Source organism: Microcebus murinus, chromosome 6 (genome assembly GCF_040939455.1).
Source record: "Microcebus murinus isolate Inina chromosome 6, M.murinus_Inina_mat1.0, whole genome shotgun sequence".
In the NCBI taxonomy this organism is placed as follows: Eukaryota; Metazoa; Chordata; class Mammalia; order Primates; family Cheirogaleidae; genus Microcebus; species Microcebus murinus.
In genome coordinates, this window is record NC_134109.1 from 64125707 (window position 1) to 64148421 (window position 22715).

General features: G+C 36.2%; 1 protein-coding gene across 2 annotated transcripts in view; it reads left to right on the forward strand.

Moving 5' to 3' along the window:
- Positions 1 to 22715, forward strand: part of PRKD1 (protein kinase D1) — a 292389-nt gene that overhangs the window by 258578 nt on the left and 11096 nt on the right. For both annotated transcript variants that reach the window (XM_020285846.2, XM_020285847.2), the window contains 3 exons: positions 10288 to 10449; positions 10998 to 11096; positions 11809 to 12076. In XM_020285846.2, coding sequence (XP_020141435.2) covers positions 10288 to 10449; positions 10998 to 11096; positions 11809 to 12076 — 529 coding nt within the window. The remainder of the gene's footprint in view (positions 1 to 10287; positions 10450 to 10997; positions 11097 to 11808; positions 12077 to 22715) is intronic.

Below are 22715 nucleotides of genomic sequence, written 5' to 3' on the forward strand. Positions count from 1 at the left end.
TGTTGCTTCACATCCTCATCAGCATTTAGCCTTGTCAGTGCTCCAGATTTCAGTGAGTGTCATGACTGTGTAGTGGTATCTTATTGTTTTAATTTGCATTTCCCTGATGACATCTGATGTTGAGTATCTTTTCATATGCTTATTTGCCATCTGTATATCTTCTTTGGTGAGTTGTCTGTTAAGATCTCTGGCCCATTTTTTAATCTCATTGTTTGTTTTCTTTTTGTTCAATTTTAGTTCTTTGTTAATATTAGATAACCGTCCTATATGAGATGTGCCTTTTGCAAATATTTTCTCCCAGTCTGTGGCTTGTTTTCTCATTCTCTTGATAGATTTGATAGATATTGTTTTTAAAATGTTCCATTCATACCTCTTTTCTGAAAGATTCCTGGTGATGGGTAGAAAATGTCACATATTTTATAGTATTTCTATGTTGAAAAGTCAAAAATGGCTAGAAAAAATGAGACATGATAATAGAGGTTTTATAAGTGTTGCTTTCTGCATACTTCTCTCACTCCTCTGCCTTTCGTTACTTCTCCATTTATAGGGAAAAAAGAGGACACATTATATTTATCATGTGCCTGCAGCAACCCTGGAATCTAAGTCTAACCCTGAATCATTCCCAGAACTGATGAAGTGAAGAATGACTGAGAGATGTGTGGATAGGTTTATGAATATACATGAACACAGTCCTCGAGTGATTTTTTTGCTATGCAGACATTGAATTGGTTTTCCCTCTCCCCTGCCCTTGGGCCAATTTTGTTTAATGGAATGCACAGGACCTATAGCTAATTTAAGATGAAAAAAATGTAATCATAAATTATGCATTTATAAGCTAGCCATTTAAAAGTTGACTCCCTTTCCTGATATCAAGACACAATATTCTATTACCATTAGCAGTTAGTAGAGATGCTTCAACTTATTCTATAAAATTTTGAACTATATTAAACCAGGATAAGTCTGTGCTAATTAGTGGCACAGCTAAAATATAATTGCATTCTAGTTCTGATGGATAATATGAACAAACAATTCTTACCAGGAACGATCTGAACATTTCTGAGTTCTCAGATTCCAATGGGTTAAATTTGATTGTGGCTTCATTGATATAAAGGTTAGCCAGGGATACCTATTCACAGGAGGATATATTGTTATATCCTCCTTGTTGAAGTAATATTGTGTGCATTTATTCTCCTGACAATATATGTTTATGTTATTTTGTTCCAAGTTAATAGCAATGTGGATTTCTAAAATCTTGCAGATAATATTTTCAAAACTATGCTATCCCTTAAAATATAAAATGCTGGGTCGGGTGCAGTGGCTCACACCTATTATCCTAGCACTCTGGGAGGCCGAGGCGGGCGGATCGCTCGAGGTCAGGAGTTCGAAACCAGCCTGAGCAAGAGCGAGACCCCGTCTCTACTATAAATAGAAAGAAATTAATTGGCCAACTAATATATATAGAAAAAATTAGCCTGGCATGGTGGTGCATGCCTGTAGTCCCAGCTACTCGGGAGGCTGAGGCAGTAGGATTGCTCGAGCCCAGGAGTTTGAGGTTGCTGTGAGTAGGCTGACGCCACGGCACTCACTCTAGCCTGGGCAACAGAGTGAGACTCTGTCTTAAAAAAAAAAAAATGCTGAAGTATGAGCCTACTTAAATTATAGACTTTTTGCCAACTGAACATAAAAGTGGAACATGTTCACATGCAACAACCAAATGATCTCCGTTCACTCTTTAGACCAGGAGAGCTTTCAGGTGATGCAACACCGCAGCCTTTGCCTCGTTGACCTCAGAATAGAAGCACTTCTGTCATCATTGAGGTCTAAAAATACAGCAAGCGTGCCTAATGATTGCAAATAATTATATTATTATGGTAAAATATCTTCTTAAGTAAGTTATGTAATAACTTACCTGCAAGTACCCAAGGCTTGGCATCAAGAGAAAAAAAAGAGTAAAATAAGCATCCTTCAGGGAAATGTTGTGTAATTTGGGCTTTGTTTCTTAAATTCTCTGAGAAAAACTAGCCTACTTCTCTTATTCCCTTTCATTCAGCTTTCTCTTATATATCAGCACAAGAATGAATAAAATAAAAAGACTCTCATGTTGTGAGACCTTCAATACACAATGTCAACGAGTTATAGTGGTAATTATGTAAGTCCAGCAAGATTTTAATACCCCAAAGTTATTTTCTATCCTCTAAAAGAGAGGAAAGCACTGGCATTCTTTTTGTTTTGATGAATTATTATTCTTTTGTTCTTCAATTTGTATTATTTGAAACTATAACCATTTCCAATAAAATATGAAGCTTTATTAGCCTTCACAAATAAAAATATTTTCTTCCATCTGAAGATACATCAAAAGAAAAAATAAGGGTGTGAAAAAATGTATCAAGATTGGCAAAACACTGATAATTATTGAAGTTCAGTAATGGTACATGGACTTCTTTAAACTGTTCACTTTATTTTGAGTATATTTGAATACATTCATTTATAAATAAGTAGTAAATAATTTTTATTGCAGATGTCTGTGAACTCTCTTCCTCAGTTCCAAAAGATAAAGACTTCATATTCTTCCTCTAGAATTGAGGAATGTGGTAAGCAGACCACACAGTGGAGGTTTGTGTGGTGTGGGAGGCAGAATAGCCCCTCTATCCCCGAGATACCCACACCCTAAGCCCTGGCGCCAATAAATACATAAATATGTTACCTTAGGTGGCAAAGGGGACCTTGCAGATATAGTTAAGATTACAAACCTTAAAATAGGAAGAGTAGCTTGGATTACCTCTGGGGGCCCATTCTAATCACATGAGTCCTTAATAACAGAGAACTTTCTCCAGCTGGACGCAGAAAAGGTGCTGCAGAAGGAGAAGTCACAGAGACTTGAAATGTGAGAAGGACTCAACTCGCAGTAGCTGGTTGGAAGATGGAGGGAGCAACGTGACGAGGAATTCAGGCTTCCTCAAGAAGCTGAAAGGCTCTTGGCTCACAGCTAGCAAAGGAACAGGGACCACACCTCCGCAGCCCAAATAACTAGATTGTGTCAACAACCTGAATGAGCTTGGACACAGGTTTGCCCTCAGAGTCTCAGATAACAGAAAGGCTTGCCAACAAGTTGATTTCTGCCTGTGAAACACAGACCAGAGAAAACAGCTGAGCTCATCAGACTTTTGACCTACAGAGCTGTGAGATAATAAATTTGCATTGTTTAAGAAACATGCACACACACACACACACACACACACACACACACACACACATACACACACACACACACACACACACACACAGAGCAAGGGGAAAGGTAGGATTGACAAACCAGAAGGTATAAGTTTGTGGAAGTTCATACTTATTCTGATATAGCCTCTGTTAGATAAAAGGCAATAGGAAGTTTTCTTTACTGTGGCTTACTGTGAACTTTCAGTTATCAAACTGAAGAGGGAAATTTGGCCCAAATCTTTCTAAAATAGCATAAAATTTACCCAAAAATAATAGCTAACCTTTACTATGTACCTGGCCCAATTCCAAGTATTTTGTATACATTACATAACAAGTCCTACTTGTGTTAAAAGATTAGACACATTATTATTATCTCATTATACATATAAAGAAACAGATGCATCTCACAGAGTTTAGATAACTCACCAGATGGGAAGAGGTAGAGCTGGAATTCAAACTCAAGTGCTCTGTCTCCAGAGGGCTTGCTCCTGAAATTATGCTCCAGCCTGGAGGCTTCCCTTTTAGTCATACCTGTTCTGGGTAAATAAAATAAACCATGAAAGAGAAGGGAGTTGAAAGACCTTTTCTAAGTAAGGGGGAGAGGAAGACAGAGATCATCAACATCTGTTCAATTCCTTTTTTCTCATCATTAGGACAATGATGGAACCATAGAAGGTTTTCATAGATCATGTAAGGGAGGGGTGACATGGAGGGAAGGGGGCAACTTAGCGGAAATATCCTGACTGTGTCCTTTAGCTGCTGCTGATTTGCTTATTTCTTGCTGATAACTGTTCTGTAGTGGCCTTTGAGAATGATCTGAAACTAGAAGTTTCTCCTTATTAAGAGCCAGGTATAAATACCAATCACCTAGATATTAATAGTAGGAAAATCATGTGTTTCTTCCTATCAAGGATGTTGAAATCTTTACAAAAACAGTGATCAAAACTTCATATGTAATATTTTGAGGGGGCTGTACTGGAAAGTGAAGGAGACTGCCTTTGCCATACCCTTGAGACGGGAACATCATTTTGCAACTCATATCAATGGTGGCATTTATGATAGTTACATTCATATCATTGGTATTTATCATAAAAATTATTCCTTATGGTCAGATCATTCAACATCAGAATTCTGAGATTGCATACTAATCAGATTCAAGTGAAATCAAAGAAAAAGTTATGCACTTTATGTTTCTAGAGAGGCTATCACTATATATTAATATAATATTTGATACAGATGTGAGACATCATGTATTAATATTAATAGCACATCTAAAACAAAGTCACTTAAATCTTAAAGAGCATTATTCACTTAATGAAAATTAAAGTGAAATGGGATTATTTATCTTTCAAATTTTACAAACTTGTGTTGAGCATTTACTCTGTACCAGGCACTAGACTTATATTGATTTGGGAATACAATTGATAAAATATAGGCCTTTAGGAGCTAGCAGTTTTGTAGGTAAGATAAATAGGTTCATCAATAACTAAATATAAGTGTTATGAAAAAGGATTACACCAAAGACTGAGAATGAAGAAGCATCGAAGTCTAACTGCAAGAGTCAGTAAAAGCTGCCTAACAGCTGAGTCTTCATACCAGGCAAACAGTCTGGTTCAAGCTGAGGGAACAGTGTGCATGAAAGGATAGAAAGAAGAAAGATTGTGTCTTCTTATGAACGTGATTAAGGGTGGCAACAGAGAAAGGTGAATGTGTGGGAGAAGAAGCTGGAGAAATAATTGAGTGGGAGGAGGAGAAGGAGCTGATCATGAAGGATTTCATGCGCCTTGCTAAGGAGAGGTCCTGAAGTTCGTTGTGATTCACTTGTGGGCTTGAAGCAATGGGGTAGGATCAGAATCACCTTTGGGAAGATCACAGTGGCAGCCCTTTGAAGAATGGGTTGTAGGAGAACAAGACCTAAGACAAGGAAATCAGTTGGGGTGCTGTGGCAGATCCCTAGGAGAGAGATAAGGGCTTACACTAAGGCAGTAAGCCTGAGGGTGAAGATAATGGGTCAGTGTGTGAGAGATTAGGAAGGTAAACTATTAGATTTAGAGACCAGTTGGTTATTGGCAGTAAGACAGAAGTAAACATTTAGGATGACTCCCAGGTTTCTGACCTAGGTGGTTCACCATTTACCAAGAGAAGTAGCACCAGAAGAGAAAGGTTGGATGGGAGAGACACTGATTTTTTTTGTTGGACCTCTTTCATTTAAATGAACATACCCAAAAGGATATAAGACTGCAATTCAGGGGAGCTTACCATATTGACTTGAGTATTATCTTTAACAAGTATTTTTATAATCATCTGTTCTCTACAAGATGACTCTTTAGCATCTATCAGGGAATTACAGTCTATTTTCCTTTTATAAGTCATTAGGTGATTGTGATTTCCAGTACCATTAAATGGAGCATAGTTGTAAGAGACTGTAATCAGGAAATGGATAAGATGGTGTGCACTTCTTTCAACCCTGGCAAACTGACAGGAATGAGCATCAACAAAGCCATCGCTACAGAACTGTACCTCTGAGAAAGCCACCTCCCACCCCCACCTATACTGCTGTGCAGTGGAGTGTCCTTCCTTCTGCTGTGTATACCATTTAGAATTTAGATCCTGGGCTCATCACTTTTAAATTTATTTTCCCTAGCTCAATATGAACTAAATCATTTAGTTTATTGATAGAAAAGTAGTCAGAAGTTCCCTTATTGCTCCTGAAAACCTGTTGAAAGGATATGTTTAATCTAATTCTCCTCTTTTTTCACCTCTCATATGTTTGATTAGAATAATCCTAAATGAGAAGGTGGAAGAAAGAAGGGGAAAACATGACAGCTTTACTTTTTATCACAACTATGTATATGGAACAAATTCTCAACTCCAGATTTACAGTAAAGCAGCACTACTAGAATTAGAGGATATAAGTAATTATGTATCAATATTAAAGAATATTATTTAACATAAATATAGAAACATATGAGGGCTGTCCGGAAAGTATGGAGCCATTGTTAATATGCAATTTTCATATTACATGGCTGGATACTTTCCAGACAGCTCTCGTAAATCAGAATGTACCTATAAATAAAAAACTAATATTAATTATTTTCTTAATAAAATATTATTACTTTTATAAATACTTTGATTATAGTGACCAGTTTACATTAATCTATGGAAATAAATTTTCTAGGCAGCTTGGGTCAGGAAAGTTTTTGTCTTTAATCTCCAAATGATATTTCCTCCCAGGCTTCAAAACTACTTCTTTTCACCCCACAGATATGTCATCAATCTGTTATGTGTGAATGGACACTATTTTTTCCTTTACTTGGCCAAATGTTTCATTTCCTGAAAATGAAATTACTTAAATGCAACAAACAGATGGCCGGAGAGTCCTGTAGTAGCTTGCTCTGGTATGAAATTTATCTGAATTTCTGAGGAAAGCCTGAGAAGTTAGCAAAAATTCTTTTTGCCCACACTATGCCATAGGTGATGTTGTAGTTTTCTTGTTATTTTTTAATTAATTCCGTTACTTAGGAGGGGAAAGTTAAAAAACTATTTTATATGAAAATTAAAACTTCATATGAAAAGTCACATGGACCACCTTGGTTGAAACTAATCTTAAAATTGTTCTTAAGGTATTAAAATGATCACATAAGTTATATTATACATGAAAATACAAAAATAATAGCTTTAACTTTTTTAAAAATTTCCATTCTTTAAATACATTCTCTAGGCTAAAGACATACTTCTCATCAGTATAGTACAGGGAGTTTGGATAAATAAGGCATGATTCTCTATATTCTGTTTTATTTTCTTGGGTTACTGTCAAATGTAAAAACAAGTTTGTTCATTTGGTTCAATGCAAAAACATACAGCTCATGAGTAAACATCTATGATGGCCTTGTCTCAAGCATATAAAATTTATCAGCTATCACTCAATGTAGGAAAATTATAAAGCATGAAGATTTTTATAAAAGAGCAAAGGTCAAGTGCAAAGAATGTATGAGTTTAAATTTTACTAAAACATTTTTTATCAGTTGTTTATACTTGGCCTTGAGTCCAACGCTTCTATTGAATACGTATTTTTTAAATAATTCACATACCCAACCATATGCAAAGTCATTTACAGTGACATACCAAAAATTTCCCTTAGTGTTTTCATAAAGATGCTGTTAGAGGACATTTATAGAGTCCTTCAGAACTTACAGTGAACATGGCACAAAATAGTTGATGGTAAACACTCCCATTAATCTGTCCCATACTTTAGGCCTAGAACATTCTGGGAATACACCAATTAGATAAACAAATGTTAAAGTTCTGCTTTTTGTGTAGAGGCTCCTCAAGACCTGTTGTGGAGTAGGGAAAAGGAAAAAGGAATATATTGAGTGAAAGACTTTAGTAACTCTAAGAACTCATGTACCTAGAGGAATCCAGGTAGAGGCATGTGAGAACTGCCATTGCATATATATAATATATATACAGGTGATTTAGGTAGGAGAACTTCCTGATCATCTGTGGATTCTCTCCATTCCTCCGAGCTGCAGGGACTAAGATGAGGTCAGCAGAAGCAGCAGGCTGAGCAACTACTACACCACATCTGTCCTCCTCATTCCTCCTTGGGCTTCCAAGGTCATTCTCCCTTAATCTTTATCTCTTCCTTCACACTAATTTTTCTTCTGCCTACATAAAAGTGACCCCCTAACCCTGCTCTGTTTCTATTGGTCTGTTCTCCTGTTCGCTGTTATTGCTCCCCATCCAGACAATGAGGCCTTGGCCATTCAAGGAAGCCAAACTCCCCAGAACAGTATTTAAGTGATTAAAGTTAGATTAAAGGGAAAAAAGAACCAGTTAAGAAGATGCTCAGAGAGGAAGGTGTACTTAGCACATCTCATAGTAGACTTGTCTCAGGAGAATCAGAACTCCAGCAGGACACTCTCACTTAATCCCTAAAGCTTCTACTATGATTATGGATTTGAAAGAGAACATCTGAGATCGTTGGACACCCAGAGGCCAGTGGTATGTCCAGTCAGTATGACTCCCATATCAGGTAAAGGGATATATATTTAAAAAAAAATGAAGTAGCCTGGGGCACAGGTTCAGGTATGAACAATGCTATCACTTATATTCCATGGTGCACATCAAATAGGTATATGTAGTCATATTCGTCTCCCACCTACAGATCTGGCACTCCCATAATGTAACAGTCAAAGCCAACTGGTTATCTGGTCTTATTTGTAGGTAGTCATGACAAATAAAATAAGAGTAGTGATAGTGTGAGCTCTGTTAACCCCACCCTCTCTCCGTGTTCTTCAGATCTGACCAAGAGAGAACAACTCTGGAGGCCAAGTCTATCTGAAGTAGCCAGACTTGACCTGTTAACAGTGCAGCAGTTTCAGGAAAGATGACTCTAGCCGTCTAGAGGTGAAAAGCTATTGGTTGGATGTTTAGGCATCTGCTCCGATCACATTCATAAACTTGCTATTCCACGACCACATCACACTGCATGATGGGGCCCCCTGTCATCAGAATGGAAGAGACCCATCAGATGTCTGAGTCAGAGATCCAAATGGACAAAGTAGTGAACAGACACTCTAAGAGACAGTTATCATGGGAGCTACTGCCAACCGTAGCATGGCTCTGTATCGGTTCATGCCAGGCTGTCCTTGCAAATGGGTAGTTCAGAGGACAACGACAACAGTGTAGATTCCTTCACAACCCCTTCTGCTGCTCACCACCCAGCATCCATCTGTGAAGTTGATGCATAGTGAGCCATTTCAGGTTTTAAATTTCAATTTACAGACAGTTTTATCACTCACTGAGTTTTTTTTCTAAAGTAAAAAAAAAAAATTTAATTTTTTTTCTCTATTCAACTGCTAGCATATTTAAGTTTGTCCTTGCTTTTTTTGTGTAGGTAGTTTTTGTTCATGATGAGGTTTTTTTTTTTTTCTGTCTCTCATTGAAATGTAATGGAATATGTAATTATTTTTCTAATGTTAGGAATTTTTGTTGTACAGAGGAAAAAAGGTCAAATGATCACAGGCTTTTGTTGATGACCTAGAACAACAAGGATTTAGGATCTATTTAGGATTATTACAAGGGACCATCTAGTGCTAAGAGTAATTTTATTTGACATTCGTGATAATTAACATATCAAGCAAAATGCAGCCTACAATCACTAGCCATTAATTTATTGTGGAAATATAGTAGTCCCTTGGTATCCATGGGGTGTTGGTTCCAGGACCCCCACAAATACCAAAATCCATGCATGCTGCTCAAGTCCTACGGCTGGCCTTGCAAAAACATTTACGAAAAGTTGTCCTTCACTGTCCTTAGGTTTCACATCTCATAAATACTGTTATTTTCTGCTTGTGTTGGGTTGAGGATGCCAGTACTAATGGCCAACTATATTTATTGAAAAAAATCCACATATAAGTGGACCCACACAGTTCAAACCCATGTTCCAGGGCCAGCTGTATTTATTGAGTGCTTGAGAACCATGCAGCATGACCATGCAGCATGGTGTCCTGGACAAAACAGGGGCTCAGTGATTCTTTTTTGCTGTTTTCATGATGATCTTCACTAGCGTTAAGAGCTTCTGAACAAACTGCTGAAGCCTGCAGTGGCAGAGCAGTTCTAAAATGTTTTGACTAAGGTGCTTCTTCAGTGCAGTCAGGTGTACTACATGTATGAATTTCATCTTTACTACATTAGATTTCTACCAACGGTGTAGAAATAGCCTAGTATGTTTATTTATCCCAGTATCTTTAATATTGGGGATGATCCTAAGAAATTACAGATTTCTCAAGATGGTAATCTAATTAAGACCTGATTAGCAATTCACTACGCTGGAACTTGAATTTTTAGCATAGAAATAATTTCACTATGCATGGAAAGTAAAGATGTATTTTTTGGAGACATTAGAATTTTAAAAATATAAGGCAGCACATGTGGAATGTAGAGGTGTTAAAAATCTTAAATGTGGGTTTCTCCATAGCTTTAAGCTTGAACAGTTTTGTATAATCAGCAAGCTTGCCAAACAGTATCAAAAAACTCATTTTCTTCAAGTGCTTTATTTATCTTTAATAGAACCTTCATCACCCTGGTGTTGTAAATTTGGAGTGTATGTTTGAGACGCCTGAAAGAGTGTTTGTTGTTATGGAAAAACTCCATGGAGACATGCTGGAGATGATCTTGTCAAGTGAAAAGGGCAGGTTGCCAGAGCACATAACGAAGTTTTTAATTACTCAGGTAAGAAATCAATTAGAGATAGAAAAAAGATAATATTTAATATCAAATGTTATCACTGTTTAAACACAGCTTTCTACCCTTGTTGTATAGTCCCTGCTTCCCATCTAAACTATACTAGAAAAGGTTGCAGTGGCTCATTGTATTTCCTGATTTATGTCTATGTTATTCAGAGTCCAGTATACCAAACTAGTAACTGGTATGCAGGCCCATGTATTAAAACTATTCATGAAATTTTAAAATGTACATTGGTTTCGTCCTGGTTCTTGGAAAATATTTAAGAATGGATATCCATGTTAGATACTGTAGGTCCCTTGTCTACACCTGTCTTGGTTCCTGTATGAATACCATCATATGCTACTTTTTCCATTGACGTTTCCTTTAAAGCCTGCTATATTAATTTAGCTTATTTCAGTGTCTTGAACATAAGAAACTTGACTATTCCTTGTGGGTTTACTCTTGGCCTTTTAAATTTATGTCCTGGTATAAAACATTTAGAAATAAACTAATAGGCTGAAATTAAATTGTTTTGGTGATTTTCTTCTTTATAGATACTTGTGGCTTTGAGGCATCTTCATTTTAAAAATATCGTTCACTGTGACCTCAAACCAGAAAACGTGTTGCTAGCATCAGCTGATCCTTTTCCCCAGGCAAGTATAAAAGCCTCTCTCAGCAAAAAGCCAGCTGACAGCATCACTGGCTCCCATACAGTGTCCTGCCACCTTCCCTTTTCCACTCAAAACCCTTTTGTTTCAAGGTTTTCCTACTTGTTTTCATCAGGGATGCTACTGGCTCTCTAGTGTCGGTCATGACATTCAACTCACTGCTGATTTCAAGGACAAGGGCAAAACTTTCTTCCTCTCCTCAACTCAGACAGTGGAAAACAAGCAGCTCTCTCCCTAGGGTATTATAGACTTGAAGTGACCTGACCAAGTTGGCTGTCCCACCTCGCTTCCCCGACACCTTCAGGGCCTGCCTATGTGCCAGTGCGGAGCTGATGTTGAGGATTATTGTGAATGATGTGACACGTCTCTGTACTTACTCTTCATCACTCTCTTCCCTGATTTGCATAATGTTTTCCTGCCTCATAAACAATATTACCTACTTCTAAGTATGCTTATTTTTACATTTGTCTCTTGGTTTTGGGGGGGGGAGGAAAAGGGAGTTTAGATGATATTTTTATGAATGAAAACAAAATGTTGTATCAGTACACAAACCACTGTCTTCGAGTACGTGCAATAGAAAATAGCTATTACTTCTATCATGAGAAATCCATATCGTTTTATGGAGGAGTATTATGATTGTCTCAGGTAGACCTGCACTAAGAACTTAACTATTTCTACAAATCCTTACTGTCAACAGGTAAAACTTTGTGATTTTGGTTTTGCCCGGATCATTGGAGAGAAGTCTTTCCGGAGGTCAGTGGTGGGCACCCCTGCTTACCTGGCTCCCGAGGTTCTAAGGAACAAGGGCTATAATCGCTCTCTAGACATGTGGTCTGTTGGGGTCATCATCTATGTCAGCCTAAGTGGCACGTTCCCATTTAATGAAGATGAAGACATACACGACCAAATCCAGAATGCAGCTTTCATGTATCCACCAAATCCCTGGAAGGAAATCTCTCATGAAGGTAATATCCTCCATTCAAAAATGATAATGGTTTTACCCTTAAGTTGTTATGCTATTAATTTAATTGTGAATTATTAAATTGATAAACGCTCATTGCAAAGTGCCTACCAAAGTGGAGGCACGAAGGCACAAATTGATCGGGGTGGGATATATAGATGTAATAGAGAAATGTGGACACTGAGAAATATATATTAAGAGGTAAATGAAACAACCAGAAATAAGGTGTTCATATTTTGGTGTATTTCCTTAGAACTCATAAATATTTACACATTGATATAATGGTAATAATGAATCTTTAGTAAGGGCTTATTTACCATGTGTCTGGTTCTGTGTTAAACACTCTGCAATTATTACCAACACAAGAACTTTATGACATTGATATTTTAATTATATATTACATATATTAGTATGCCAAGTTCTTTGTCTATTGATTCCCTCTGTGTGACTTTGAAGTATATATAATATTTTATTTGGCCATTTCCCTGAAATTTTTATGTTGTTTCTATTTGTTTAGTATTAGAACATCCTTATGTATAATTCCTATATGTATTAATATCTCTGATGAGTTCTTTAAGAGAGATTGCTTTGGCAATTTTGTTTAGAGTTATATTCTTCTTAATAAATATTTCCATTCTTTTAAAAGAAAAGAAGTAGTCTTCAAAGAAATAGCAGGAGCTGATGGAAGAGAGAAAATGACTCATATGATGCTCAGAAAAGAGTTAGTTCTTCAGTGAATATACTTTGGAGTTTATCGAATTCTCATAAAAGTCCCGTAAGATAGGTTTTACTATTATAATTATATTTCAAATGACAAAACCCAAACATAAGTGACACCACCAGTCAAAATCACAAAACTAGTAAGTGGCAGGGCCAGAATCCATGCTCAGTCTGAGCGTACATCCTTTTACCACTAGTCCTACTTCTTTTCTAGTTTACAGGCAATGTCTAGTTCTGAATTCATTCTGTTTGTTCATATTTTCACCACTTAAAAAGGCTAATCCATTTGTAGATAAACATCTCTTATTTGACACCTGTTATTAAATGGCAAGAGCTATGCATTATCAGACATGTAAGTTACCATTAGCAACATCATTTAACATCCTCTAATTAGTTGTAAATCATAGCTAGATGGATATATCTTAAAGGAATCTATGGCCTATTAAAGAACTATCAGGTATGCCAAAGGAATAATTAAATATTTATGATATTTCCACAAAGACAAAAAATAAGGTGTAATTATGTTTCTTTTCCAGGAGACAGAAAAGAGAGAATTTTCAAATAGCCTTGGGACCAGTACCACTGTTAGGAAGCATTACCTCTAAAGAGTTAACTATTATGACTGATATTTCTTATCCAGAAATTCAGTAAAATAACTTGATTCTGGTTAGCAGACCACAAATCTGGATTATCACTGAAGCGAATCAGACACTTTCTTGTTATACAGGAATAGGGCATTGGGGAAATAATATTAGTGCTTTAAATTTTGGGGGGACAGGGAAGGGAGAGTAGTGGAACAAATGATGCCCTCTATGTTATCAGGGAAATTTGCTCAGCTATGTGGCTTTAACCTATTTAGGCCAGAAATAAACAGCTATAGAACCTTTAGTTATTACTGGTAACAAAGACCAGAAGCATAGATATCAAAGGCTCATGAAATAGTTATTGAGGAATCACAAAACATACACATCATAGGTAATATGAAAGTAGAGGACAGAACGTAATATGCTTCAAGGAACTTGACAGCTAGTTGGGGAGATGAGTTATATGAATTTGGAAAAATAATAATTTATCTCCTTGAATTGTTAGCTAGGTATAAAATCAGGGTCTCCAAGTTCAGGAGAGGGTAATGGACTTGACTAGTCAGAATTTTATTTTTGGTAGAGACAGAACATAGGCCAGTCACTGAAAAATGGGAAGGAATAGCTATGGCATTTCAGCAAGAAGGAATTTTTCACAGGATAATTCAAAAGACATTTATATTCGAATAGGAATTATGCATTTTACTTGGCTATAGAAATGCGTAAGCACTAAAAATTTTCTACCACTCAGACAAAATAGTGGAAGCTCAGGTGGAAGATATAACCCTCACTTTTTCAAATAACTAAGTATCAGTTTGGGAATTAACTGGCTTCTCTCCTAGTACCTCCTTCTGGCATGTCCTTGCCTTTAAGGCACAGGAATTATAGTGTTTGCTAGCTGAAGCTCTGGATGGCAAATGAGTTTTCTAACTGCTGGTATATGAACAGAACTTATGCTTGAATATAGAAAAAAGTTCTAGTATGTCATAATGTCAGCTGAGGTGTTACAAAAGCAGTTACTGGCTGAGGTTCTATCCCATTATCTTGCTGAGAACAAAGAATTCCCTCATTAGAAGTTATAATGGAATTGTTGCCAAATAATTTTAAGCATATAGGATATGACAAACACACAAGGAAAACTAGTATCTGGCAAAAGATCACAACCAGTATTAGATCAGTTTTTAGTCTCAAGATGCTTTATATGCTTTATACCACACCAGTAACACCAAGAATCCAGATATAGGGAAATAAAAATCTAGGCACCTCAATGATGCTGAAATCAAAGATCAAGGTCAGTGGTCAAGCAGTTTGAGATACAGTCCTCTCTGTCATTCTAATTAGTGATCTCTTACCTTCCTTGGGCTTCACTTCCTCATCTATAAAACGTGGTAATGATTTCTGTCTCCATAGCAAAGTTGTGATAAAGACTGAATGAGATAAATGATGTGAGAGACATCTGTAAAGTCAAGTGTGGGTGAGCCAAAGATTTGCATTAGAATGAGGACAGCAGAACACTAAGCTAAGCATTTGCCCTGTTTAATAACCAGTATTGATTGTGTAGTTTCAGAAATTATGTGCATGTTTCCCCAGTGTTCTTTGGATACATTGCTTGCTGTATTTTTTTCGTGGCATGAAAAAGCAAAAGTAAATATTATAAAGTCTTTATAACATGCCATAGATGTGTCAGAATGAAAAATTCCTTTATCATGTATTATTTCTGTTAATATAGATATGGACTTGTTACAATATAATAGTTATACATTGGGGTACTTAAGTAGTCATGGTGCTGCTTGATCCTCACAGCAATCCTCTGATGAGTAGTTTGCTTAGGTTAGTGTTTTGCCTAACGTCACACAATGACCTTGAAATCAAGGGCTTGGACTTGAAATTGTTTGTCTCCATTCTTTACACTATACATTGTTGTATACCCAAAGGTGCTTATTTCTTATGGCTTGATACTTAGAAACCTCCAGCAATATTTTATACTCATTAATTATTCTTGCTAAGATAATGAATGCCGGCATTCTGGAGATATGCTTACTAATAATTAATTGATATCAGTGAATTAATCAGGATTCTTGTGTTTAAACAATAGGAACCTATCTCTAACTAAGTTAGGCAAACAGAATAATATATTGACTCACAGAACTAAGAAGTACAAAAGGTAAACCTCAGATTCAGCTGGATCTTAAAGATCAAGTGTTGTTTCTCCATCTCTCAGCTCCCTTTTACTTTAGGATGACTCCTTCTGAGGCAGACTCTTCATGTGGTAAAAAGTGATCTCCCAGCAGCTCCAGGCTTATGTGCTGCTTATTGTGCATGATTTAGAGTGGAGGAGGGATCATCTCTCAGTAGCTGTAGAGTCTCTGAAAGGGGCACTGATTGGCCATGTTTACATCCCATAATACCCTGGGAACAATCAAGCAATCACCTCAGGAGCCTGGTGGGGGTGGGGAACCTGCAACCTTAAGGTGAAATGTAGCCTTCTAGGTCCTTAAGTGCAGCCTTTTGACTGAATCCAAATTTTGCAGAACAAATCCTTTTATTAAAAGGGGTGCAGCAGAGAAAGATGACACTTTTCTTGCCTCCTTTGGTGCTTAAAAAAGAACAATCTTGAAATCAGAAGGCCGTAGGTTCCCCACCCCATCCGACGAGCCCCCTCCAAGGGGGAGAGGGGAAGTTCCCGCAGGGAAAAGATGCTAGGCTAAAAACAAACACAAAAGCATTAACAGATGTCCATCATAAAAACAGATTTTTTGTGTGTGAAACAAGGTATGATGTGAAAAATGAAAGACAGTTTGAGGAAGACTTAACGTAGCAAATAATATTTCCAGCAAAATGGAGATGGTAAAATTAATTAAATTTTGAAAGAAAAAAATATTTATAACTAACACATTGGCTGCATTTCCCCGGTAGCCAGGCACTACTCTAAACACTACCTCTGTGAATTCATTTAATCGTCCCCAACCTTTGAGTAGATGACTCTTGTTGTTTCCATTTTAAAGATGAGGTAATGCGGGTATAGAGGGTTAAGCGGCTTGTCTGGGTGGGGCCAGGGTGCAAATGCTGTCAGCTGGCTCCACGTAGATGCTTTTATTCAGGACAGTTACAGCCTCTTGATTATTCTCCTAATGGATTTAGCCATCCTGTCACATTAAATATTTTAAGTGCTTTCACTAGCATAGAGATAGGGTAGCAACACAATTTTTAATAATCTCTAAAAGTACTGGGAAATAGGGTCGTGTTGTAATAAATGAGTTGAGAGCTGTGCCACTCAGTATCTTAGTGACCTCATACAAGTTCCTCATTCTCTTAGGTCTCAATTTTCTTTTCTGAAGTACGGTGACACTAATTCCTACCTCACTTGGTCACTGTAAGTATTAAGTGAAATGGCACTCAAAAGTGCTTAGCACAGTGATTGGCACAACTACATTAGCTCAAATATATTGATCATTTTCTGTTTCCCAGTTATTTTGCAAAGTCTGTCTATCCTTCTGTCTATCTGTATGTATTATTTAGTTTTTTATATATGTGTGTAAACATGTATAACTGTAATTATGTATAAGGTTGTATAACTATGTTTACATATTTAACTGTAGTTAATATAGTTACTAAAATACATAAATTATTATTATAAAATAAAACTGAATGTATATAATTATATATGACTGAATATATATATATACATAATATATATACACTTATAAATTATAACTATATAAGAATGCATGTATACAAATAAAACACTCCAGCATGAATTGTGTGATTACAATCAATTGCACAAGAGGAGGTTCTAGCTCATCATGGGGATAGAGTTTGGGAACATTTCAGCTTATTCTAAGGCAGTGTTGTGTGTTCTTCCCTGTTTCATTTCATAATTGTGACTGTCTAGACGGTCACTTGTCATCATCCAGTATATCCCTCACTACCCATCAGTAATCAGACATGGCCTCTCTCATCTCCAACTTTATCTTATACCAAGTTAGGTATAAGATAAAAAGCTTAGGCTGCAGCACTTCAGCACATTTATCCTATTCCCTTTCTTAGTTCCTTGAAAGGATTTGTGTGTCTATTTTTAAATATTAACTTGATTATGCAAATTTACCTTATTTTATGGAAAAGGCAGCCCAGTATCATTTAAATATCTTTTTAGATGAGCAGGTGAAACTAAGGAAAATTGAGCCTTACTTGATCATTTACCAGTATGCCTCACATTTCATTGCATTTTTTAAAGCAAAAACAAGAGATAAATCAGGATATCCTCCATGTTTGTTGCATGTGGTTACATCATAGTGGTGAATCCCGGACATTGCCAAAAACTCCAGAAAATTGCAAGCAAGACTCATTCTGTGACTTAAGAAGTACATGCTGGAGGTATAGAGCTTAAGAATGAGAACGGAGAAACTACCTAATAGTCAAAACAGGAATATTTATAAGGCAGGGGATTCCTGATACTTTTGCCAAAGAATCTCTATGATAATGGTTTATTTTAAACAACTTATTATGGTCTAGCTATAGATCTGTAGCAGGCATTCTTTAACATTGGCATGCCAACAGTTAATCAGGGGAGCTGGCTAAAATGGAGGTTCACAAGCTCTATCCTCCTGCCATCCTGCACTGGTAAGTTCATGGGTTACCCTTTCAAAAATGCTGCTTTAGAGCCCAGATTCCCCGAAAAACCTGAAAGCTGACAGAACTCTAAAATATTTTAAGTCACAGATTTTCAAATTTAGATAAATTATAAAATTTCTCTCTCATTCCTAACATCTTTTCGTATCCACATCATCTTCTTTAACAGATATATAATAATACCAAGACATGTAACTTGTTCAAAATGTCAGGTGTATTTTAATACAAACTGCCATGGAAATAGTAAGGGTAGAAAAAAAAGCACAATCATCTTTTGTCAAGAAGAAAGAAGAAAAAACATATAAACTCCAAGGAAATATAGCAAGTTGTTTAATAAAGTTATGTATAATAAAGAAGCAACTAACATATGCATCATGATTTTGAGCAATTAAAGCAATGTAGGAAAAGAGAATCCCTTTAACATTTAAATTCTCCTTTGAGTGGGCATAGGCTTAGAGATTTGTTAAAATTTATAGAGGATATGGGTCATAACCTAGAGTGCATCAGTTAATAATATTAATAATTATATATGAATTATTCAAGATATCATTATTTTTAATTTTATATAACCTTTCAACCAAGCATGTCTAATTTAATTATAATTATGCAAAAGATTGTAAATAATGAAATTTCCATATAACACTGGGAATGAGGAGGACAAAGAAGAGGTGAGACCTATAAGAGCCCTAACTTCCATGGAGTTGATCATGGGATTCTGCCCAAGTTAACAGGTGGCATTACATATGTTTATGTGTATCATTTAATATATAATTTAATTATAAAAGGTAAAAATTTTGAATAAATGTCACATTAATATATTATCTATATATTATATATCTATAGACATATAGATTTATACATGTATATCTTCTATATTTTGTGCCAGGTACTGTTTTAAGTTACAAAGGTGACCAGTACAATAATTTAATATATCTAAATTAATTCGGAGAAGCAAGAAGACAATAAGGTAGAGAAAACTGAAGAGAAATGATTTACCATTTTTAATGGAAGGGATCACATTTTTCCAAAGTGGTTCTTCTGAAACTATCTATGATAAAAGACCAGTTTGTTTTAATTTCTGAACATATGGACCAGCACTTTTTAAAATATAATAAAAATGTTAAATAGCTATAAAAGTTTCCAAAGACTTAGTCTTACTTTGTATGCTTATCTCATCGTAGACCAATAATAATACAGTCCACAAATGGGCGTGGATCCATAGACCACTTTGAGTAGCACTGGTTTAGAGTTAATGAACCTAGCATAAAAGATAATTCATTTATTATTTAGAGGTATAGAGATCATCAGAACAAAATAATAGTTAAAATAGGTGTTCTCTGTTTAGCAGTTCTTACAATGACATGAGAGATTTTTATTTTTCCTTTTCAACTCCTCTTACTAATTTGGAGCTTTTATCATGTACATATGATAACTTTTGTAAAAAGTAATACAAGTAAACAAAAGTGCATGGAGTGAGAGAAGGATCCAGGAATAAATAGAGTACAACTTTTTATATAACTATAATTCTTCCAGGCATAGTCTAAAAATTGTCTAAGATTTGAAATAAACATATAATATTTATATAAAATATTCACTGAGCAGGTATAGGATTCTAGCTCCTTCTCTGTAACACCAATCACTGTGGTGTGACTAAGCAGATGACGAACATGTAATCTTCAGTGTCTAAAGCTATCATGTCTACACAAAGGAGAATTTTCAAGTGTGAAAGTCAAATGAATTATCTTTTCCTACATTCCTTTATTTGCTCAGAATCATAACACACATCTTAAATGATTCTTTTCTGTATATACTTGATTATACAGCTTTTGTTTTCCCCAGAGTTTATTCTTTGAGGAAAAGAAGTGACACAGGTAACTAACTGAGTGATGCGGATTATGTAGTTGGTGAAGTGAGATATAATTTGCCTCAGTGCAAGTCGTTTCACCACGAGAACCATGACAAATCTGCAGTGATGGATCGGAAAGCATTTGTGGGAGTAACAGTACATTTCCACTATCAAATTGAACTGATGTGTTCAATTAGAGATATACAGTAAATTTGAGGAAGGTTAGTAATGGGCCACAGAGATCACAAGAGAAACTGCTATTTTTTTCCTTCTGAATTTTGATATTCCTTTATATGCCATTAGGAAGGCAAGCAGGCAGTAATCAACACAGAGACAGCCTTGCAAATTGTCTCACAACGAGCCCCCGACCCCTGCAGACAGAAGATCATTTTCTGTGTTCACAGGTGAAGTTCGAAGAAGCACCTATTCCCAAGTCACCTGCTGTGTTGTTACTGCTCAGGTTCAGAGTCACATGGTTAGTTGGTATTATCAAGAATTAAAATCAGACAGGAAGCTTTGGCATACCGTCTATACATAAGAAAATGCCTTCGCATTAATTCTAAAGCTTGTCTTTAGTGCAGAATTATCAAATTGTGCTGGTACAACTGGTGATGTCAGTTTCTTCCACTTATATTCCCTGACAGCCTCAATGGTAGTATTTATGCCTCTTCATTTCCCTGATAAGTACAGCTGTAATTTATTCCAGTTGGTCTCAATCTTCAGCTGTACAGTACAGAATATATGGCATCTCAAAGCATAGAATGGCTAGAATAATATACCACTAAATTTATCAAAGCATCTAAATTTTATTTTAAAAGAATTTTTTGCCATTCAACTTGGTAAATTCAAATAAAATTGGTCACAAGAGTGTTTTTTTTCCCCCAGAAATTGGAGATTGGAAAATACAGCCAGTACAAACACAAAGCAAAGCTAAATAAAAGCCTAGCACCATTACCACATGGTATGTTTTCAAAATCCAACAGTGTTCCAGAACGCTAAACACTTAAGCTGGAAGTAGCACTTTGCCATGAAAAGGAACCAGCTGTAGGTCCCTCTTTCACTACATATTGTTCAAAACAAAAAATAACCCTATTGAAAATAAGCCTCGGGTAGAGGAGACCCAGAAATCCATTGGTATGAGAAACAAAGGAAAGACAATTGTCATTTTAATAATTAAACTGTGTTTGTAACAGTTTATGAGGCTTGCAGATCCAGCAAGCCTGCTGAATATTAATGACTAGATTGATTTGTCAACATATTAGCACTACTGTCAGACATAACAGCACAGAAGAGAGGTGAGGGGACTAACCAGTGAACTGCTTAAAGATGCTGACTGGGTGCCAGGAAATTTAGTCACAATTGATAAAGTGAATTATGGAAGTCAGAACCTCCACTGGAGTTTAGCGTTTTAAACAATCTCAACTTAAGATTCTGCAGTAAATTGTGTTTAACTTCTTTTAAAAAAGAACATGCATTTCATTTAATACTAAACCTTCCAATTATGAGCCAAAGGCATACAATGATTTGAAAAATATCTACCAATAGAGTGAATTTTAAAAAATATATATACGTATTTCAAACTCCAAATGAGATAATATTGGAATAATGTATCCCACTAGGAAACGAGTCATTTATTTTGATGTCAAGTAAAATATAATTAATGAGATTTTCTCTAACAAATGTTAATTTATAGAGAGAAACTGCCCAGAACTTTTAGTAAAAACATTAACAATGTAAATGCTCAAAATTAGCTATTTATTTTCCACCCAAGATGAAATATTTCATGTGCATTCCAATTATAAAATTAAAATTTCACTTCTGTGTGTACATCTAGTTGAGTTAAAATATAACATCTGAATATATGTGGAGATGTCTGAATAGAGGATCGACAAATGCCAAATATTCTATAAGTTTGCTTTCTTCCTTAATAACAAAACATAATGATATTTCAAAATACAGGTTGCTGAAAATCTTATCTAACCCTGTACTGCTCCATAGTACCAATCCACTGAGCAATTATTCAGAGTATTCTTAAATTGTTCTAGTGATGGAAAAATATACAATTTCAGGAGGAGTCCAGTTCCTTTTTAATCTGATCCTAACACAATGAGCAAAAATATCTCTGTGTTTATACCCACTGATAGAATAAGCCCAATCCCTTCCCAAATAAAGAAGTTTGAAAGCAGCCATTCTGTCTCCTCCAGCCCTCTCTTCTACCAGTCACTCAATTTTTCCTTCACCTCCTGTTCACTGTGGTACAAGCACTCTCCTCTTTGTCTATGTTCTTTTTAAATCAAACCTCAGGACTGATCTGACTCAAGGTTCATTGAGTCTAATTAAGAGCAAAGTGAAGCCAACACTTCCCTTCATTTTAAAGAATGCATTTCATTTAGCATGACATAAAATAACATTTGACTTAGGAACATAAGTAGACTCATATCGAGTTTACTGTGGATTTAAAATCTAGAATTTGTTTTGTTTTGTTTTGTTTTTGAGATAGAGTCTTGCTCTGTTGCCTGGTAGAGTGCCATGGCTGTTAGCTTAGCTCACAGCAACCTCAAACTCCTGGGCTCAAGCAATCCTCCTGCCTCAGCCTCCCAAGTAGCTGGGACTACAGGCATGTGCCACTACACATGCCTGTAGTTGTTGTTGTTGTTAGTTGCCCAGCTAAATTTATTTCTATTTTTTAGTAGAGACAGGGTGTCACTCTTGCTCAGGCTGGTCTCAAACTCCTGAGCTCAAGCAATCCTCCCGCCCCAGCCTCCTAGGGTGCTAGGATTACAGGCATGAGCCATCACACCTGGCCCCAGAATTCTTTCTTATGCATTTTGTGATAAGCCAGATTTTCCATTTCTGTACTTAGACCT